General features: G+C 33.9%; 1 protein-coding gene across 1 annotated transcript; it reads right to left on the bottom strand.

The window, feature by feature from the left end:
• Positions 1 to 1,137: 1,137 nt before the first annotated feature.
• On the bottom strand, positions 1,138 to 13,950 carry LOC104116781 (nucleoside diphosphate kinase 1-like). Its single transcript, XM_070201924.1, has 4 exons — positions 13,888 to 13,950; positions 13,737 to 13,785; positions 7,192 to 7,423; positions 1,138 to 1,514 (listed from the first exon to the last, which is right to left on the bottom strand). The coding sequence occupies exons 1-4, from the start codon at positions 13,936 to 13,938 to the stop codon at positions 1,379 to 1,381; spliced, it is 468 nt and encodes a 155-aa protein (XP_070058025.1). The 5' UTR covers positions 13,939 to 13,950; the 3' UTR covers positions 1,138 to 1,378.
• Between the last annotated feature and the right edge of the window lie 109 nt (positions 13,951 to 14,059).

Below are 14,059 nucleotides of genomic sequence, written 5' to 3'. Positions count from 1 at the left end.
CACTGCCGGCGTTGCAAAAAAAATAGTCTACAACGTCTCTAAGTCATAACCGTCGTCAATGAAGCCGGTGAGACGCTTCAAGAAGGCGCTGCATATCTCTTCATTGTATTGAAAGATTTTGACTCTTTATTTCCTGTATCACAAGGAAACATTAAATTATCAAAGATAGGGAAAATGAGAGGGGAGGAAAAGAGGAATTCACCATTATTGTCCTCTGTGTTTAATTCTCAAATTGGATGCATTGGGTAAGATTGAGAGTGTAAGAGTTGTACAGATAGTCGTAACCGGGAAAAATGTGATGGTGAAGAGGAATGATGTACAGTTGCACCTTCTTAAACAACTTTTAGGAACGGCTGTGTTTACAAATGTTACTCTTCACACCTTTTTTTTTTTTTTTAAAAGACTGTTCGATTTTTATAATAAAAAAATAGATGAAAAAGGCAAAAACATGACAAAAAGATAAATAGGTTTCCTAGTTGTTAAGAGATGCCACATCACTAATCTATGTCTCTGCTTTATATAGATATATAGATTCAAACTAGTATGTACAATAATTACTTTGTCACCTTGGTTATCACTATTTTATTTTTGTAGAATGTCTTGAAAATAAGTTTTGCTCTACGCAAGTCCACACATATTTATTAAATTATTTTTGTTAGTTTAACGCACTTAAGATCTATATCTTATATTTTCTTTAACAATAAGCAAGGTAAGAGAACTTCAGTAACATGATCAACTAAAATAAATGCTTAACAGTATATGAATTTGTTAATAAATAGCATATTGGTGCATATATATTACCATAAACTAAAAGAATATATAGTGATATACCTGAAGGAGAATCGAACACAACTAGGATGTGATTGTGAAAATGAAGGTGACAATCGTGCTGATAACGTGTTATAAATATAACTCAAAATAACAACAAGGAAAAACAAGCTAAGAGATATGGAGAGAAAGAAAGAAAGAGAGATTCTTATTTCTTCTTTTATTGTGTGTTTTTACTATCTATTACAAGGCCTTTATATAGGTATGAAAAGTGAATAAAAATATGTCATTGAATATGCCATTAAGCATTTGAGAAGATCATGGAGGAAGAGTAGACATCCAACATAATTTGATTTCTCTTATAACAAATAAGTGAAATGAGTAAATATCACTACAGTAATTCTGCTAATATCATATCTTAATCGTCTTGAAATAACAAATGGAAACAAGTGTGAAACAACAATATTTCTACTCAAACATCAGGCAAAATTTCTTAAGTTGCAGTTTGGAAAGATATAGATAGACGGGTCGTTGATACGCATAGGTGACACTATGAGCTGCACTTTGTGTGCATATCGATTAGCTATTGATAGTCAACTCGTAAAATCTCTTACTCATAGATCCAAGAGTGAAGGCTGCTCTGCCACTCTGCGACACCATCAGGAAACCAAAGAGCAATTTCCTTCTTAGCGCTCTCAACAGAATCACTTCCATGAATAACATTCCATGATAGGTAACAGTTTACTCTGTCATCTCAAACAACATAAATACATAAGAGCGGGATTCAATATGATCAACTTTCCAACAACAACAAACCCAGTGGAATTGATTGAGCAAAGAAGTTACACAAGTTTTAACTTGGTGTTAGGTGTGCATAGGGGCGGATCTATGTTGTGATGTGGGGTGAGCTTCGGCAGAATTATATATATATATATATATATATATATAAGAAATAGTACAAATATTAAAAGTGTCACTCGCAATAACAAAAGTGGCCAAGGTGTCGGTGGCAAGTGGTCAAGTTTTCCTTCCCCTGGCATGAGTTCGACTCCTGCCACCAGCTTTATTCAAGTTTTTTAACTTGCTGAAAAGTAAAGAGACGACAAACACATAGATGAATACCCACTGAAGCAAAATATTAAGTTAACACACTTCTTTTTTAATTTATTGTTGACGTTTTTTGTTTGTTCACGTATAATAAGGCTCCCCCTTGTTTATTTCCTACCTCTATTTGTTTATATAAATCGAAAGGAGAACAATTCAGAGTCAAAGCACAAAGTCTATCAAATCGGCAAGCTTGACATTCGGAACCACCAAATTCTAGATCCGCCTCTAGGCACGTGCGGGAAGACATAATGATCCTAACTATTGGCACATTGGCTTGAGACAAATGCATGCTACACAAATCACTAAACTGGGAAATTAAATGTTTTACCTCCCAATATCAATAGCATAATCACCACGGATGGTGCCAGCAGCAGACTCCAATGGATTTGTTGCACCAATTATCTTCCTACCGGTAGTAACTACACCCTTACCCGCTCACACCATTGCAACAACGGGACCAGAAACAATGTATTCGACAAGCCCATTGAAGAAAGGCTTTGCAGACAAGTCTGCATAGTGCTTTTCAGAAAGTAACCAAAATGACAAGTTTAGTTCTAGCAAATTAATCAGAACGAGCTTCAAAAAAGTAAGAATTATATAATCATCAACTAAGGTTGTCACATACATACTAAAAATTACAACAAGAGCAATACTAAATTATGACTGGTTATATCCTTTTATCCGGGGGAACAATACTAAATTATGACTTATATCCTTTTATCCAAGGAACAACACTTCCCTCAAGTAAAGACAGCCCAGTGCACGAAACATCCTCGTTCACGCAGGGTCCGAGGAAGGGCCGCACCCGAGAGAGTGTCATATAGGCAGTCTACCCTAGTACATGCCTGAATTCGTGACCTATAGGTCACACGGAGAAAACTTTACTGTTGGATCAATGGCTCCGGAATTCTTCCAAGGGATTCAAAAGAATGCAAGAACGCCATACCGAGGATTGAACCTGTGACCTAAATCAATATTTGAACTACCTTTGCCACCGTACTAGAAGCTTAAATCAATATTTGAACTAGCTTTGCCACCGTACTAAATCAAATTGGAGTATTGGACTAGTGTTACTATTGCAGAAAGTATTTTACAAGAAGTGGATAGAAAGAAAAACAAAAAAGGTGACAACAAGTGGACATTATAATATGTAAAGTTAACACAGGCGTGTACAAAGTGGAAAAGGTAATTAATTTTAAATATGTTAGGTTAGGATTATTAATCACGTTTCCCTATTTTAGATCTAAGTCTAAAGATTTTGTCAAAAACAACATCATGGTTTCCACTTTCCACTTTCTCCAAAGTGCAAATGTTAAATCATATGCAGATATTGAGAGATTCCCCTTGCCCCTTGTCATTGGTAAATTTAGTCTTGCTCTTGGTAAAAACAAATATTGAAATTAAAAATTATTTGGGAGTATTCTCCGTTATTATCGTAATTTATAAATTAATTATACAAGTTAAACAACAATTTATTATTTTTGAATATAATGGATGCCAACTTAATTAGGCTATTTTAATTGCTGACGAGAGCCCACGTTGGGAGTTAGGTGCATGTGAATCATATCTTTGTAGATATAGAGACAAATGTATTTGCATTTGAATTTTATGGGTCCCAATTATAATTATTTAGTGAAATTATTTAAATAAAATATATGAGCCAAAATTACTTGTGACGAACCCGTAGCACTAATCCACCCTTATATAGAGATTGTCCACCCTTAAAATTAGAGATAGTGATTGACACTCGACAATGAAAAAATTAGAAATATATACAAGGGGATTTAAAGAAATCTTAAAATGTCAAATCTAGAATTTGAATATGGTGATTTAAAGCAAATGCAAACTGATCAACGTGCATAATATTTTATTTATTGCTCCAAAAGAAAGGTTTATTCCCTTATCCATATAATGCCATATACTAGCACAAAAGGCATGTTGTTTTGGATTTAAGAACATAAACATTTTTACACTATATTTTAACTTGTTATAAAGTATATCTTTTTCTTAATTTTTAGGTTTTAACTAATTTTACTTTCATTGATGTTTACCCTTAAATATCCAATCAAACGCTGACATAAAATTAGCCTGAGGGAGTATATAACGCCCTCCACGGATGGCATTTTGAGTTCAAACTCATTTAGCCCACCCAATCCATCCAAGGTTGAGCCTTCTGTAGACACTGAAATTTTAGCAGATCAAGATAAATCTTAAATTTAAGACGACTCTTGAAAATATTAGGAGTCTATTAGGGTTATTTGGTGGCTACTCCACCCAAATCCTAATTCATGCCTATAAATAAGACGGCATATGGCCTTCCAAGAGGGTCCCAAAAATCCCATAAATTCTTGAGATATTCACAAAGGGATCAAGGCATAAAATAATGTCGTGATCAATAGATGTTCTTCTTGATAATCAAATACTTCAAAGAGAATATCCATACAATGATCGACTTTCACGGAGATCAAATAATCTAGAGAGGTCCGCATCATCCTATGTTCGAGAAATACGCCGCTAAGGCCCTCGAATTATGGAGAACAATCCGGAGGAAGAATTAAGGGAATAAACAGAATTGTACCCGCATCATTTTATCAATAAAATTATGTTTCTTCATATTTATATTGTGGTTGCAATTTATTTTTGTATCACAAATAATTTGTTGCAAACAAATTGGCACGCCCAGTGGGCATGCCTACACCCCGACAAACCTTGAAGTAGGGGGCATTTGTAGACATCAAAATTTTAATGGATCAACTAAATCCTAAATTCAAGATACTACAAGACTCTTGAAATCCTATGAGTCTATCAGGGTTATTTGGAGGTTACTCTACCCTAAACTATAACGCGCACCTATATAAAGGGATACATATTCCCTTGAAGAGGCGTCTCGAAAATCCCATAAACTCTTGGGATATTCACAAAGAGAACAAAAATATGGCCGAATACTTCTTGACAACCAAATTGTTCAAGAAGATGAAGATCAAATACATCCCAGGAGATCTGCATCATCTTGCATTCGAGAAATACGCTGCTTCAGCCCTCGAATCACGGAGATAATCAGGAGAGAAGAATCAAGGGAGAAACAGAATTGTACTCACAATTGATTAATAAAAATATTTTTCTCTTATTTTGTGATTGCAGTTTATTTTTCATAATGACGAAAATTTGTTGCAATTAAATTGGCGTGCCCGGTGGGACCAGTTCCACCCTTCATCTCTTCCTCCTATAAATCGAAAACTCAAAGTTTCAAAATCATTTGTTGCGATGGTCGAGTACTTCAAGTCTCGTCTTCAAGTTTCGGCAAGTCTACACCCCAACAAACCTTGAAGTAGGGGGCATTTGTAGACATCGAAATTTTAACGGATCAAGCTAAATCCTAAATTCATGATACTACAAGACTCTTGAAATCCTAGGAGTCTATCATGGTTTCTTGGAGGTTACTCTACCCTAAACCATAACGCACACCTATATAAAGGGATACATATTCCCTTGAAGATGCGTCTCGAAAATCTCATAAACTCTTGGGATATTCACAAAGAGAACAAAAATATGGCCGGATACTTCTTGACAACCAAATAGTTCAAGAAGATGGAGATCAAATACATCCCAGGAGGTCTGCATAATCTTGCATTCGAGAAACACACTGCTTCAGCCCTCGAATCACGGAAATAATAAGGAGAGTAGAATCAAGGGAGAAACTGAATTGTACTCACAATTGATTAATAAAAATATTTTTCTCTTATTTTGTGATTGCAGTTTATTTTTCATAACGACGAAAATTTGTTGCAAACACCTTCATTCACCCGCTTATTTATTGATCTCAGCTCATCTTGACCTAACCCATCTCAGCCCATTTAAAATTGGGTTGATTTTTAGCCCAAATTGATTTAATGAGTAACTATGCTAAAATTTCTGTAAAATAATTCTTTTTTGTTTGATAGGTTATACATGACCATAACAAAAGAAAAATATCTTATTTGATAATTAAACAATTGATAAGAAAAAAACACACATTAATTAAAACTTGATAAGAGTTGGACGAGTTAGGTTATAACCCAATTTTTGGCTCATCTTGACCCAATTCATCTCATCCCAAATAATTTTATTGAGGGACAAGAGCACATATAGCGATTCTCAGGGATGCTATTTAGGAATTAGCCCGTACTTATTTTTGTCCTGAAATTTTAAACTAAAAATCTTAACTTCACGACAACTCAAGATATTTTTGTCCTGAAAAATTGAATTGAAAAACTGAAATCTTGAACGCGCTAACTAATTCTTAGAACCCGTTTGGACATAAAAAAAATTTCCCTTTTTTTCAAAAAATTTTCACTTCTTTTCAAAATCAGCGTTTGTTCATAAAATTTTCATTTCTATATGGTGTCATTTCTACCTTTACAGACTCGGCCAATTAGACCCGCCCAAAATTAGCCCACCCCCCTTAGCGCCCTCCAATACTCAAACGTTAACACTCATATACATGATACAACTTCCATTTCAAGGCTTTTTCTTAGACAATAGTGAAGCTGATAGATGACAAAGTTCAATTATGTAAATACAACTTTAAGTGAAATGAGTAAATATCACTACAGTAATTCCGCTAATATCATATCTTAGTCGTCTTGAAATAACAAATGGAAACAAGTGTGAAACACCAATATTTCTACTCAAACATCAGGCAAAATTTCTTAAGTTGCAGTTTGGAAAGATAGAGATAGACGAATTGTTGATGCACATAGGTGACACTATGAGATGCACTTTGTGTGCATATCGATTGGCTATTGATAGTCAACTCGTAAAATCTCTAACTCATAGATCCAAGAGTGAAGGCTGCTCTGCCACTCCGCGACACCATCAGGAAACCAAAGAGCAATTTCCTTCCGTCATGGTGCCGGTGGCAAGAGGTCAAGTTTTCCTTCCCCTGGCATGAGTTCGACTCCTGCCATCAGCTTTATTCAAGTTTTTTAGCTTGCTGAAAGTAAAGAGACGACAAACACATAGATGAATACCCACTGAAGCAAAATATTAAGTTGACACACTTTTAATTTATTGTTGACGGTTTTTGTTTGTTTAAGTATAATAAGGCTCCCCCTTGTTTATTTCCTACCTCTATTTGTTTATATAAATCGAAAGGAGAACAATTCGAGTTAAAGCACAAAGTCGATCAAATCGACCAGCTTGACATCCGAAACCACCAAATCCTAGATCCGACTATAGGTACGTGCTGGAAGACATAATGATCCTAACTATTGGCACATTGGCTTGAGACAAATGCATGCTATAGAAAACACTAAACCGGGAAATTAAATATTTTACCTCCCAATATCAATAGCATAATCACCACGGATGGTGCCAGCAGCAGACTCCAATGGGTTTGTTGCACCAATTATCTTCCTACCGGTAGTAACTACACCCTTACCCGCCCACACCATTGCAACAACGGGGCCAGAAACAATGTATTTGACAAGCCCATTGAAGAAAGGCTTTGCAGACAAGTCTGCATAGTGCATTTCAGCAAAAGTGCGATCCACAGTAAGGAGCTTCAAACCTAGATCCAAACAAAGTAACCAACATGATAAGTTTAGTTCTAGTAAATTAATCAGAACGAGCGGAAAAAAAGTAAGAATTATACAATCATCTAATAAGGTTGTCACATGCATACTAAAAATTACAACAAGAGCAATACTAAATTATGACTAGTTATATCCTTTTATCCGGGTAACAATACTAAATTATGACTTATATCCTTTTATCCGGGGAACAAAAGGGCCGCACCCCGAGGGAGTGTGATGTAGGCAGTCTACCTTGATGCAGGCCTCACAAGCTGATTGCATGACTCGAATCTGTGACCTATAGGTCACACGGAGACAACTTTACTGTTGGATTAGTGGCGGAGCCAGAAATTCAAAAGAATGCAAGAACACCATACCCCATGTTTGAACTTGTGACCTAAATCTTTTTCTGAACTACCTTTGCCACCGTACTAGAAGCTTCGCTTATGATAAGGGCATTCAAAACACACACACACACACACATACACACACACACATATATATATATATATAGGGTTAGTTTCACTGATATTCATTGAACTATTTTTTGTCACTTAAAAGTAAATAAACTTTAGCATTGTCACTTAAAAATTATTTTGTCTCAAACCCCTATCATAAATATGACATGACATAAAATTCAATAAGAAAAATCCAAAAATAAATGTCACATAAGCTTAAATGGGTCATACCCTCTTTAGATCCATGTCTCCCTTAATATGATTTGACCCAAAACTCAAATGAGTTTCAATAGGTAAAAATACGCCTCTTGCCAGTGTCGATTGCATTTTAACACACAAACTAAATCTTCTTTTTTTCATTAGGGACCAATTCAAGACTTTCGTGCATCTAATGGGGTTGTTGCTCTTCCAACTGAAGTTGATTGTTCTTCACAACTTGATGTTATCCAACCTCTAGATGATGTTGTTGTTTGAAAGAGAGGCAGGAATGTGAAGAGAAAAAACATGTCTGATTTCGTGGTTGATGTGCAAAAAAAGAAATCTAGGGAATTTAAGAAAAAATAGGTCTTGTAATTATTTTTTGGGCTTTGATCAAACAGATACAGTCTTAATGACGCATTATATTGTGCCCTTTTGTCTAAACAGTTGCTATAGGTTGTCTGTAATTGCATGTCTATTGACAATTTTTATTAGAGGAATTTAAATAGAATATAACTTTTATAAGACTTATTTAAATAACTTACAATCACTTCTTGAAAATTACATATAATACAACTTATTTAAAAATCTTACATTTTTAATTAAATTATACATAACTTTTCATTCCTAATATCTCTCTCTTAAAACTCGTTATTGAACCTAAAAAATAGGGATTATACCAATTAGAGCATATCACTACATTAAATTTAAAATTACATATTTTCTCTCTCATCAAAATAATGTCACAAGTCTCTCCAGTTTCTTCAGAAACTGAATTGAATTGGAATCATTCACAACTTGTCTTCTCCCCCACAATGTTATATACTGTATGTAGGATATTGATACTTATTTATGTGTATACACTAATAAATTAAAGGTAGATTATATTAAAATTATTCTATGTATTTTTGCAAAGTATTAATTAACATCTGTATATTGTATAGTTATATATATATATATATATATATATACTGTATATTATTATTATTCTTATATATAATATATAGTATATATAAGAGCGCTGTCTCTCTCTGTCATGACCCGAAATTTTCCACCGACGGGACCGTGATGGCGTTTAATATTTCACTTCATAGGCAAGCTAACGTTAGAGAATCATTAAACCAATTTCTTATTCCCATTCAGTAATTAACAATAATTAACTAAGATGAAATATAAATAGTGCGAAATATCATAAAACTGTATTAATTACTATCACCCGGATCTGGAGTCATAATTCACGAGTATTCTAGAATTTACTACAAGTAATAATCTGAAAGAAATATAACTGTCTGAATGAAAAAAGCTGTAGAACAGAAAAGATAGATGGGGACTTCAAGGTCTGTGAACGCCGACAGATCTACCTTGAGTCTCCGGACATTGGACTAATAGTAAAATTTCAATCAATCCGAGCCGGTATCAAAATCTGCACGGAAAGTGCAGAGTGCAGTATCAGTACAACCGACCCCATATACTGGTAAGTGTCGAGCCAAACCCCGATGAAGTAGTGACGAGGCTACGGCAAGACACCTACAAATCAACCTGTACAATTTCACAGTGTATATACAAATAACAAAAATGAAGAACTAAATAGGAAATGTCGGGAGGGGAACATACTGAGGGAAATACAAGATAAAGAACTACAACAGAATGAGCAGTCCATATACCATGAATCAACAGGAATAGTGAATACAGTAAGGAAAAATGCACAATATCACCCTTCGTGATTTTACTCTCAATCTCACCATAAAATTAATAGAAACGGCACGGCATCACCCTTCGTGCATTAACTCTCATATCATGGCACGACATCACCCTTCATGCATTAACACTCACAATATGGCACTGCATTACCCTTTATGCATTAACACTCACAATATAGCACGACATCACCCTTCGTGCATTAACACTCATAATATGACACTGCATCACCCTTCGTGCATTAACACTCACAATATGGCACGATATCACCCTTCGTGTATCATCACTCTCCCTTACCATAATACAATGCATAAATAATAACAGGGAGATAGAATAACAAGTACAAACCTTACTTCAATATTTGGTTCCATAATATCAATCTCAACTTTGAAATAAAAACTCAATTATCACCAGAAAACCGCAAACATGATAAGAACGATAAATTGAACAACACTAGTATAACACGTAGCAATTAGGCATAGGAATGAGACAATATAACAAAAATAGAGAAACATGAAAAACAGGTAAATTGGCGGTGCATAAGTACTCGTCACCTCACATATACGCCGCTCACATGAATTTCACTTAGCAAATAATCTAAGGTTCCTTATTCCCTCAAGTCAGGGTTAGACACAACACTTACCTCGCTTTGAAGGCTACTTAATTCTCAATCACAGCTCTTCCTTTTGAATTCACCTCCAAACCACTCGTATCTATTCAAAAATGACTCAATAACATCAAATATTGCTAAAGGAATTAATTATATTGCGTAAGTTAAATTTTCCCAAATTTTCTCCAAAAAAAATTAAAAAATCGACCCCGGGCCCGCTTGGTCAAAATTTGAGGTTCGGACCAAAATTCTTTTACCCCCGAGCCCAAATATGTAATTAATTTTGAAATTCGACCTCAAATTGAGGTCTAAATCCTCAAATTTCGAAATTCCTAACTTCTACCAAAAAATACTAATTTCACCATAAAAATTCTAGATTCTAGGTTGGAATCTTGTTATAAGATGTAAAAGATTGAAAGAAAAGAGTTAGGAATCACTTATCTATGATTTAGGGAAGATTTGGTCTTTGGAAAATCGCCTCTTAAGGTTTAGGGTTTCGAAAATATGAAGAATGAATGAAAAATCCCGTCTAAGTCCCTTTTACTCAGCTGTAGGTGTCGCAATTGCAAACTGAGCTTCGCAAATACGAAACTCGCAAATGCGAAGGAACAATCGCAATTGCGATGCCCTTCACAATCCCGCTGCCTTTGCAAATGCGAGGAAAGTGTCGCATTTGCGACCACTGAACCTCGCAAATGCGAGTAGATGTTCGTATTTGCGAACCTGCCCTTCCCAAACTCCCATCGCAATTGCAAAGAAAATCTTGTAATTGCGAGAACATGCTGGCCCAGGCCTTCTTCGCAATTGCGATAGATACCTCGCAATTTCCAGGCCTGCTTATTTTGCATTTGCGAAGCCCGATTTCGCAATTGCGATATCAGAGGCCTGCAACAGGTTCAGTTATACCAGCAATATTTTCTAAGTTCAAAACATCCCGTGGCCTATCCGAAACTCACTCGAGCCCTCGGGGCTCCAAACCAAACATGCACACAAGTCTAAAAATATCATACGAACTTACTCGCGTGATCAAATCGCCAAATAACACCTAAAACTACGAATTTTGTACCAAATCAAATGAAATTCTCAAGAACACTTCAAAATTCATATCTTCTCAATTGGACGTCTGAATCACGTCAAATCAACTCCGTTTCTCACCAAATTTCACAGACAAGTCTTAAATATCATAATGAACCTATACCGGGCTCCGGAACTAAAATACGGACCCGATACTAACCATGCCAAATATCAATAAATTCTTAAAAATAAATAATTTTCAGACTTTTAATTTTCATCAAAAATTCATAACTCAAGCCAGGGACCTCAGAATTCAATTCCGGACATACGCGCAGGTCCCATAATTTGATACGGACCTACCGGGACCATCAAAGTACGGATCCGGGCCTGTTTACCTAAAATATTGACCGAAGTCAAAAAAAATAACTTTTAAGGTAAAATTCTTATTTTCATTAGTTTTCAACATAAAAGCTTTCCGAAAACCTGCCCGGACTGCGCACGTAAATTGAGGAGGGTAAAAATAATATTTTTTAGGCTTAAGAGCGCAGATTCGAGTTCTAAAATATAAGATGACCTTTTGGGTCATCACTCTCTCTCTCTCTCTCTCTCTCTCTCTATATATATATATATATATATATATATATATATATATATATATATATATATATATATATATATATATATATATATACATATAGTATTTGTATTATTAATACTGTATAGATGATAAGGATCAAAGAATGGAAAACTTTTCATCCGAAATTATGCAACTATCTTTATGAAGTCCCTATTTTTATGGAGGATGTAGTGTGTAAGAGATAGTGTTATAATGGTAATCTAATGTATTTATAGTATTAATCAATAATTAATAAATTGAAGAATATTTATGAGCTAGTTATGGGATATGTTTCAAAATAGAATTCCCCTTCATTAGGAAATTTACCTTTTTTAGAGTATATGTTTTATACATTTGTTGTAGAATACTATATATATATATATATATATATATATATATATATATATATATATATATATATATATATATATATATTGTATATTGTATACTAACATATAGTATTTGTATTATTAATACTATATAGATGATAAGGATGAAAGAATGGAAATATTTTCATCCGAATTATGCAACTATCTTTATGAAGTCCCTATTTTTATGGAGGATGTAGTGTGTAAGAGATAGTGTATAAGGGTAACCTAATGTATTTATAGTACTAATCAATAATTAATAAATTGAAGAATTTTTATGAGCTAATTATGGGATATGTTTCAAAATAGAATTCTCCTTTATTAGAAAATTTACCTTTTTTAGAGTATATGTTTTATACATTTGTTGTAGAATATGTTATTCTATTACAAGTTGTAGATTATGGAATATTTTAGAATCCATAGGTAATTATAAAAATCTCCCTTTTTTATTATGCACTTTAATTGCATGTGTTGCTTACTAAGTAGTGTATTTGTATGCTAGTGTTGCTTAATAAGCAATATTTTGAAATTAATTGAATGGTAGTTTGTGAAAATAGATTCTTATTAATCTTATTATTCTTGTCTGCTTATGATACATTTATATGTTATGCGAGATAGACACAATAGTATTTTAACTTCATTAAAAAATTATAAATATGTTATGTGAGTTGGATACAGTAGTATTTTAGCTGCAGTAGAGTTATAAAATGACTCGGATAGGGCATACAAATAAAATAAGAATTTTTTAGCATAAATTATTTTAGTATTGAATAATTATGAATGTGCATTATGTAATAGAAAAGGCAAAAACTTTGTAGTATAGGATAATTATTTTAAACTAATGTAGAATAATTATGAATGTGCATTATCTAAAGAGGGATGTGGTTGACACCGGCAAGAGGCGTTTTTTTATCTATTGAAACCCATTTGGGTTTTGAGTCAAATCATATTAAGGAAGACATGGATCTAAAGTGGGTATGACCCATTTAAACTTATGTGACATTTATTTTTGGATTTTTCTTATTAAATTTTATGTCATGTCATATTTATGATAGGGGGTTGAGGCAAAATAATTTTTAAGTTACAATGCTAAAATTTAGTTACTTTTAAGTGACAAAATATAGTTGAATGACTTTAATGAAATTGGAAGATAGTTCAATGACCATTAGTGAACATATATAAATATATATATATATATATATATAAAGATCTTTTTTCTTACCTTATTTGAGTTGTGTATTACACTAAGAATATTACACTAAAGCCCTTATTGTTAAATCTATCTACCAAACTAACCTTCTATTAATCACAATTGGGGAAATGTGAAGCCAGTAGAGGAAAAATTACCTTTCAAAGAGAAACCTTTTTTCTCGAATCTTTCAATAATCTCACCAAACTGAAACAAAACATCAAAACATTGATCCAAAAATTAGGAATAACAAAACTGTAGCTCAACAAACATAAAAACAAAATTAAACGAAATCGAATCGAAGCAAACCAGGCCACGTTGGACACCATCAGGCTTGATCATGATGAAGGTCTGCTCCATTTTTTCGGTTATTTTGTTGTCCTGAATTTTGCACTCACAAAACTTAGTGAGAGTTAGATGAAAAGTGCGCCAGGTTCCGCCTGCTGAGAAGTTATTTATAGGAGGGGATTTCAATGGGCAT

This window comes from Nicotiana tomentosiformis, chromosome 5 (genome assembly GCF_000390325.3).
Source record: "Nicotiana tomentosiformis chromosome 5, ASM39032v3, whole genome shotgun sequence".
NCBI lineage: Eukaryota > Viridiplantae > Streptophyta > Magnoliopsida > Solanales > Solanaceae > Nicotiana > Nicotiana tomentosiformis.
The sequence above is the reverse complement of the archived record's forward strand: the minus strand, read 5'-3'. Positions and strand labels throughout refer to the sequence as shown.

Coding starts and splice junctions, on each gene's coding strand:
- LOC104116781 (XM_070201924.1), bottom strand. CDS start 13,938: ATGGAGCAGACCTTCATCATGATCAAGCCTGATGGTGTCCAACGTGGC. Junction 7,424..13,736: donor AAAAGGTTTCTCTTTGAAAG/GTAATTTTTCCT, acceptor GTTTGGATCTAG/GTTTGAAGCTCCTTACTGTG. Junction 1,515..7,191: donor TATGCTATTGATATTGGGAG/GTAAAATATTTA, acceptor TTGAGATGACAG/AGTAAACTGTTACCTATCAT.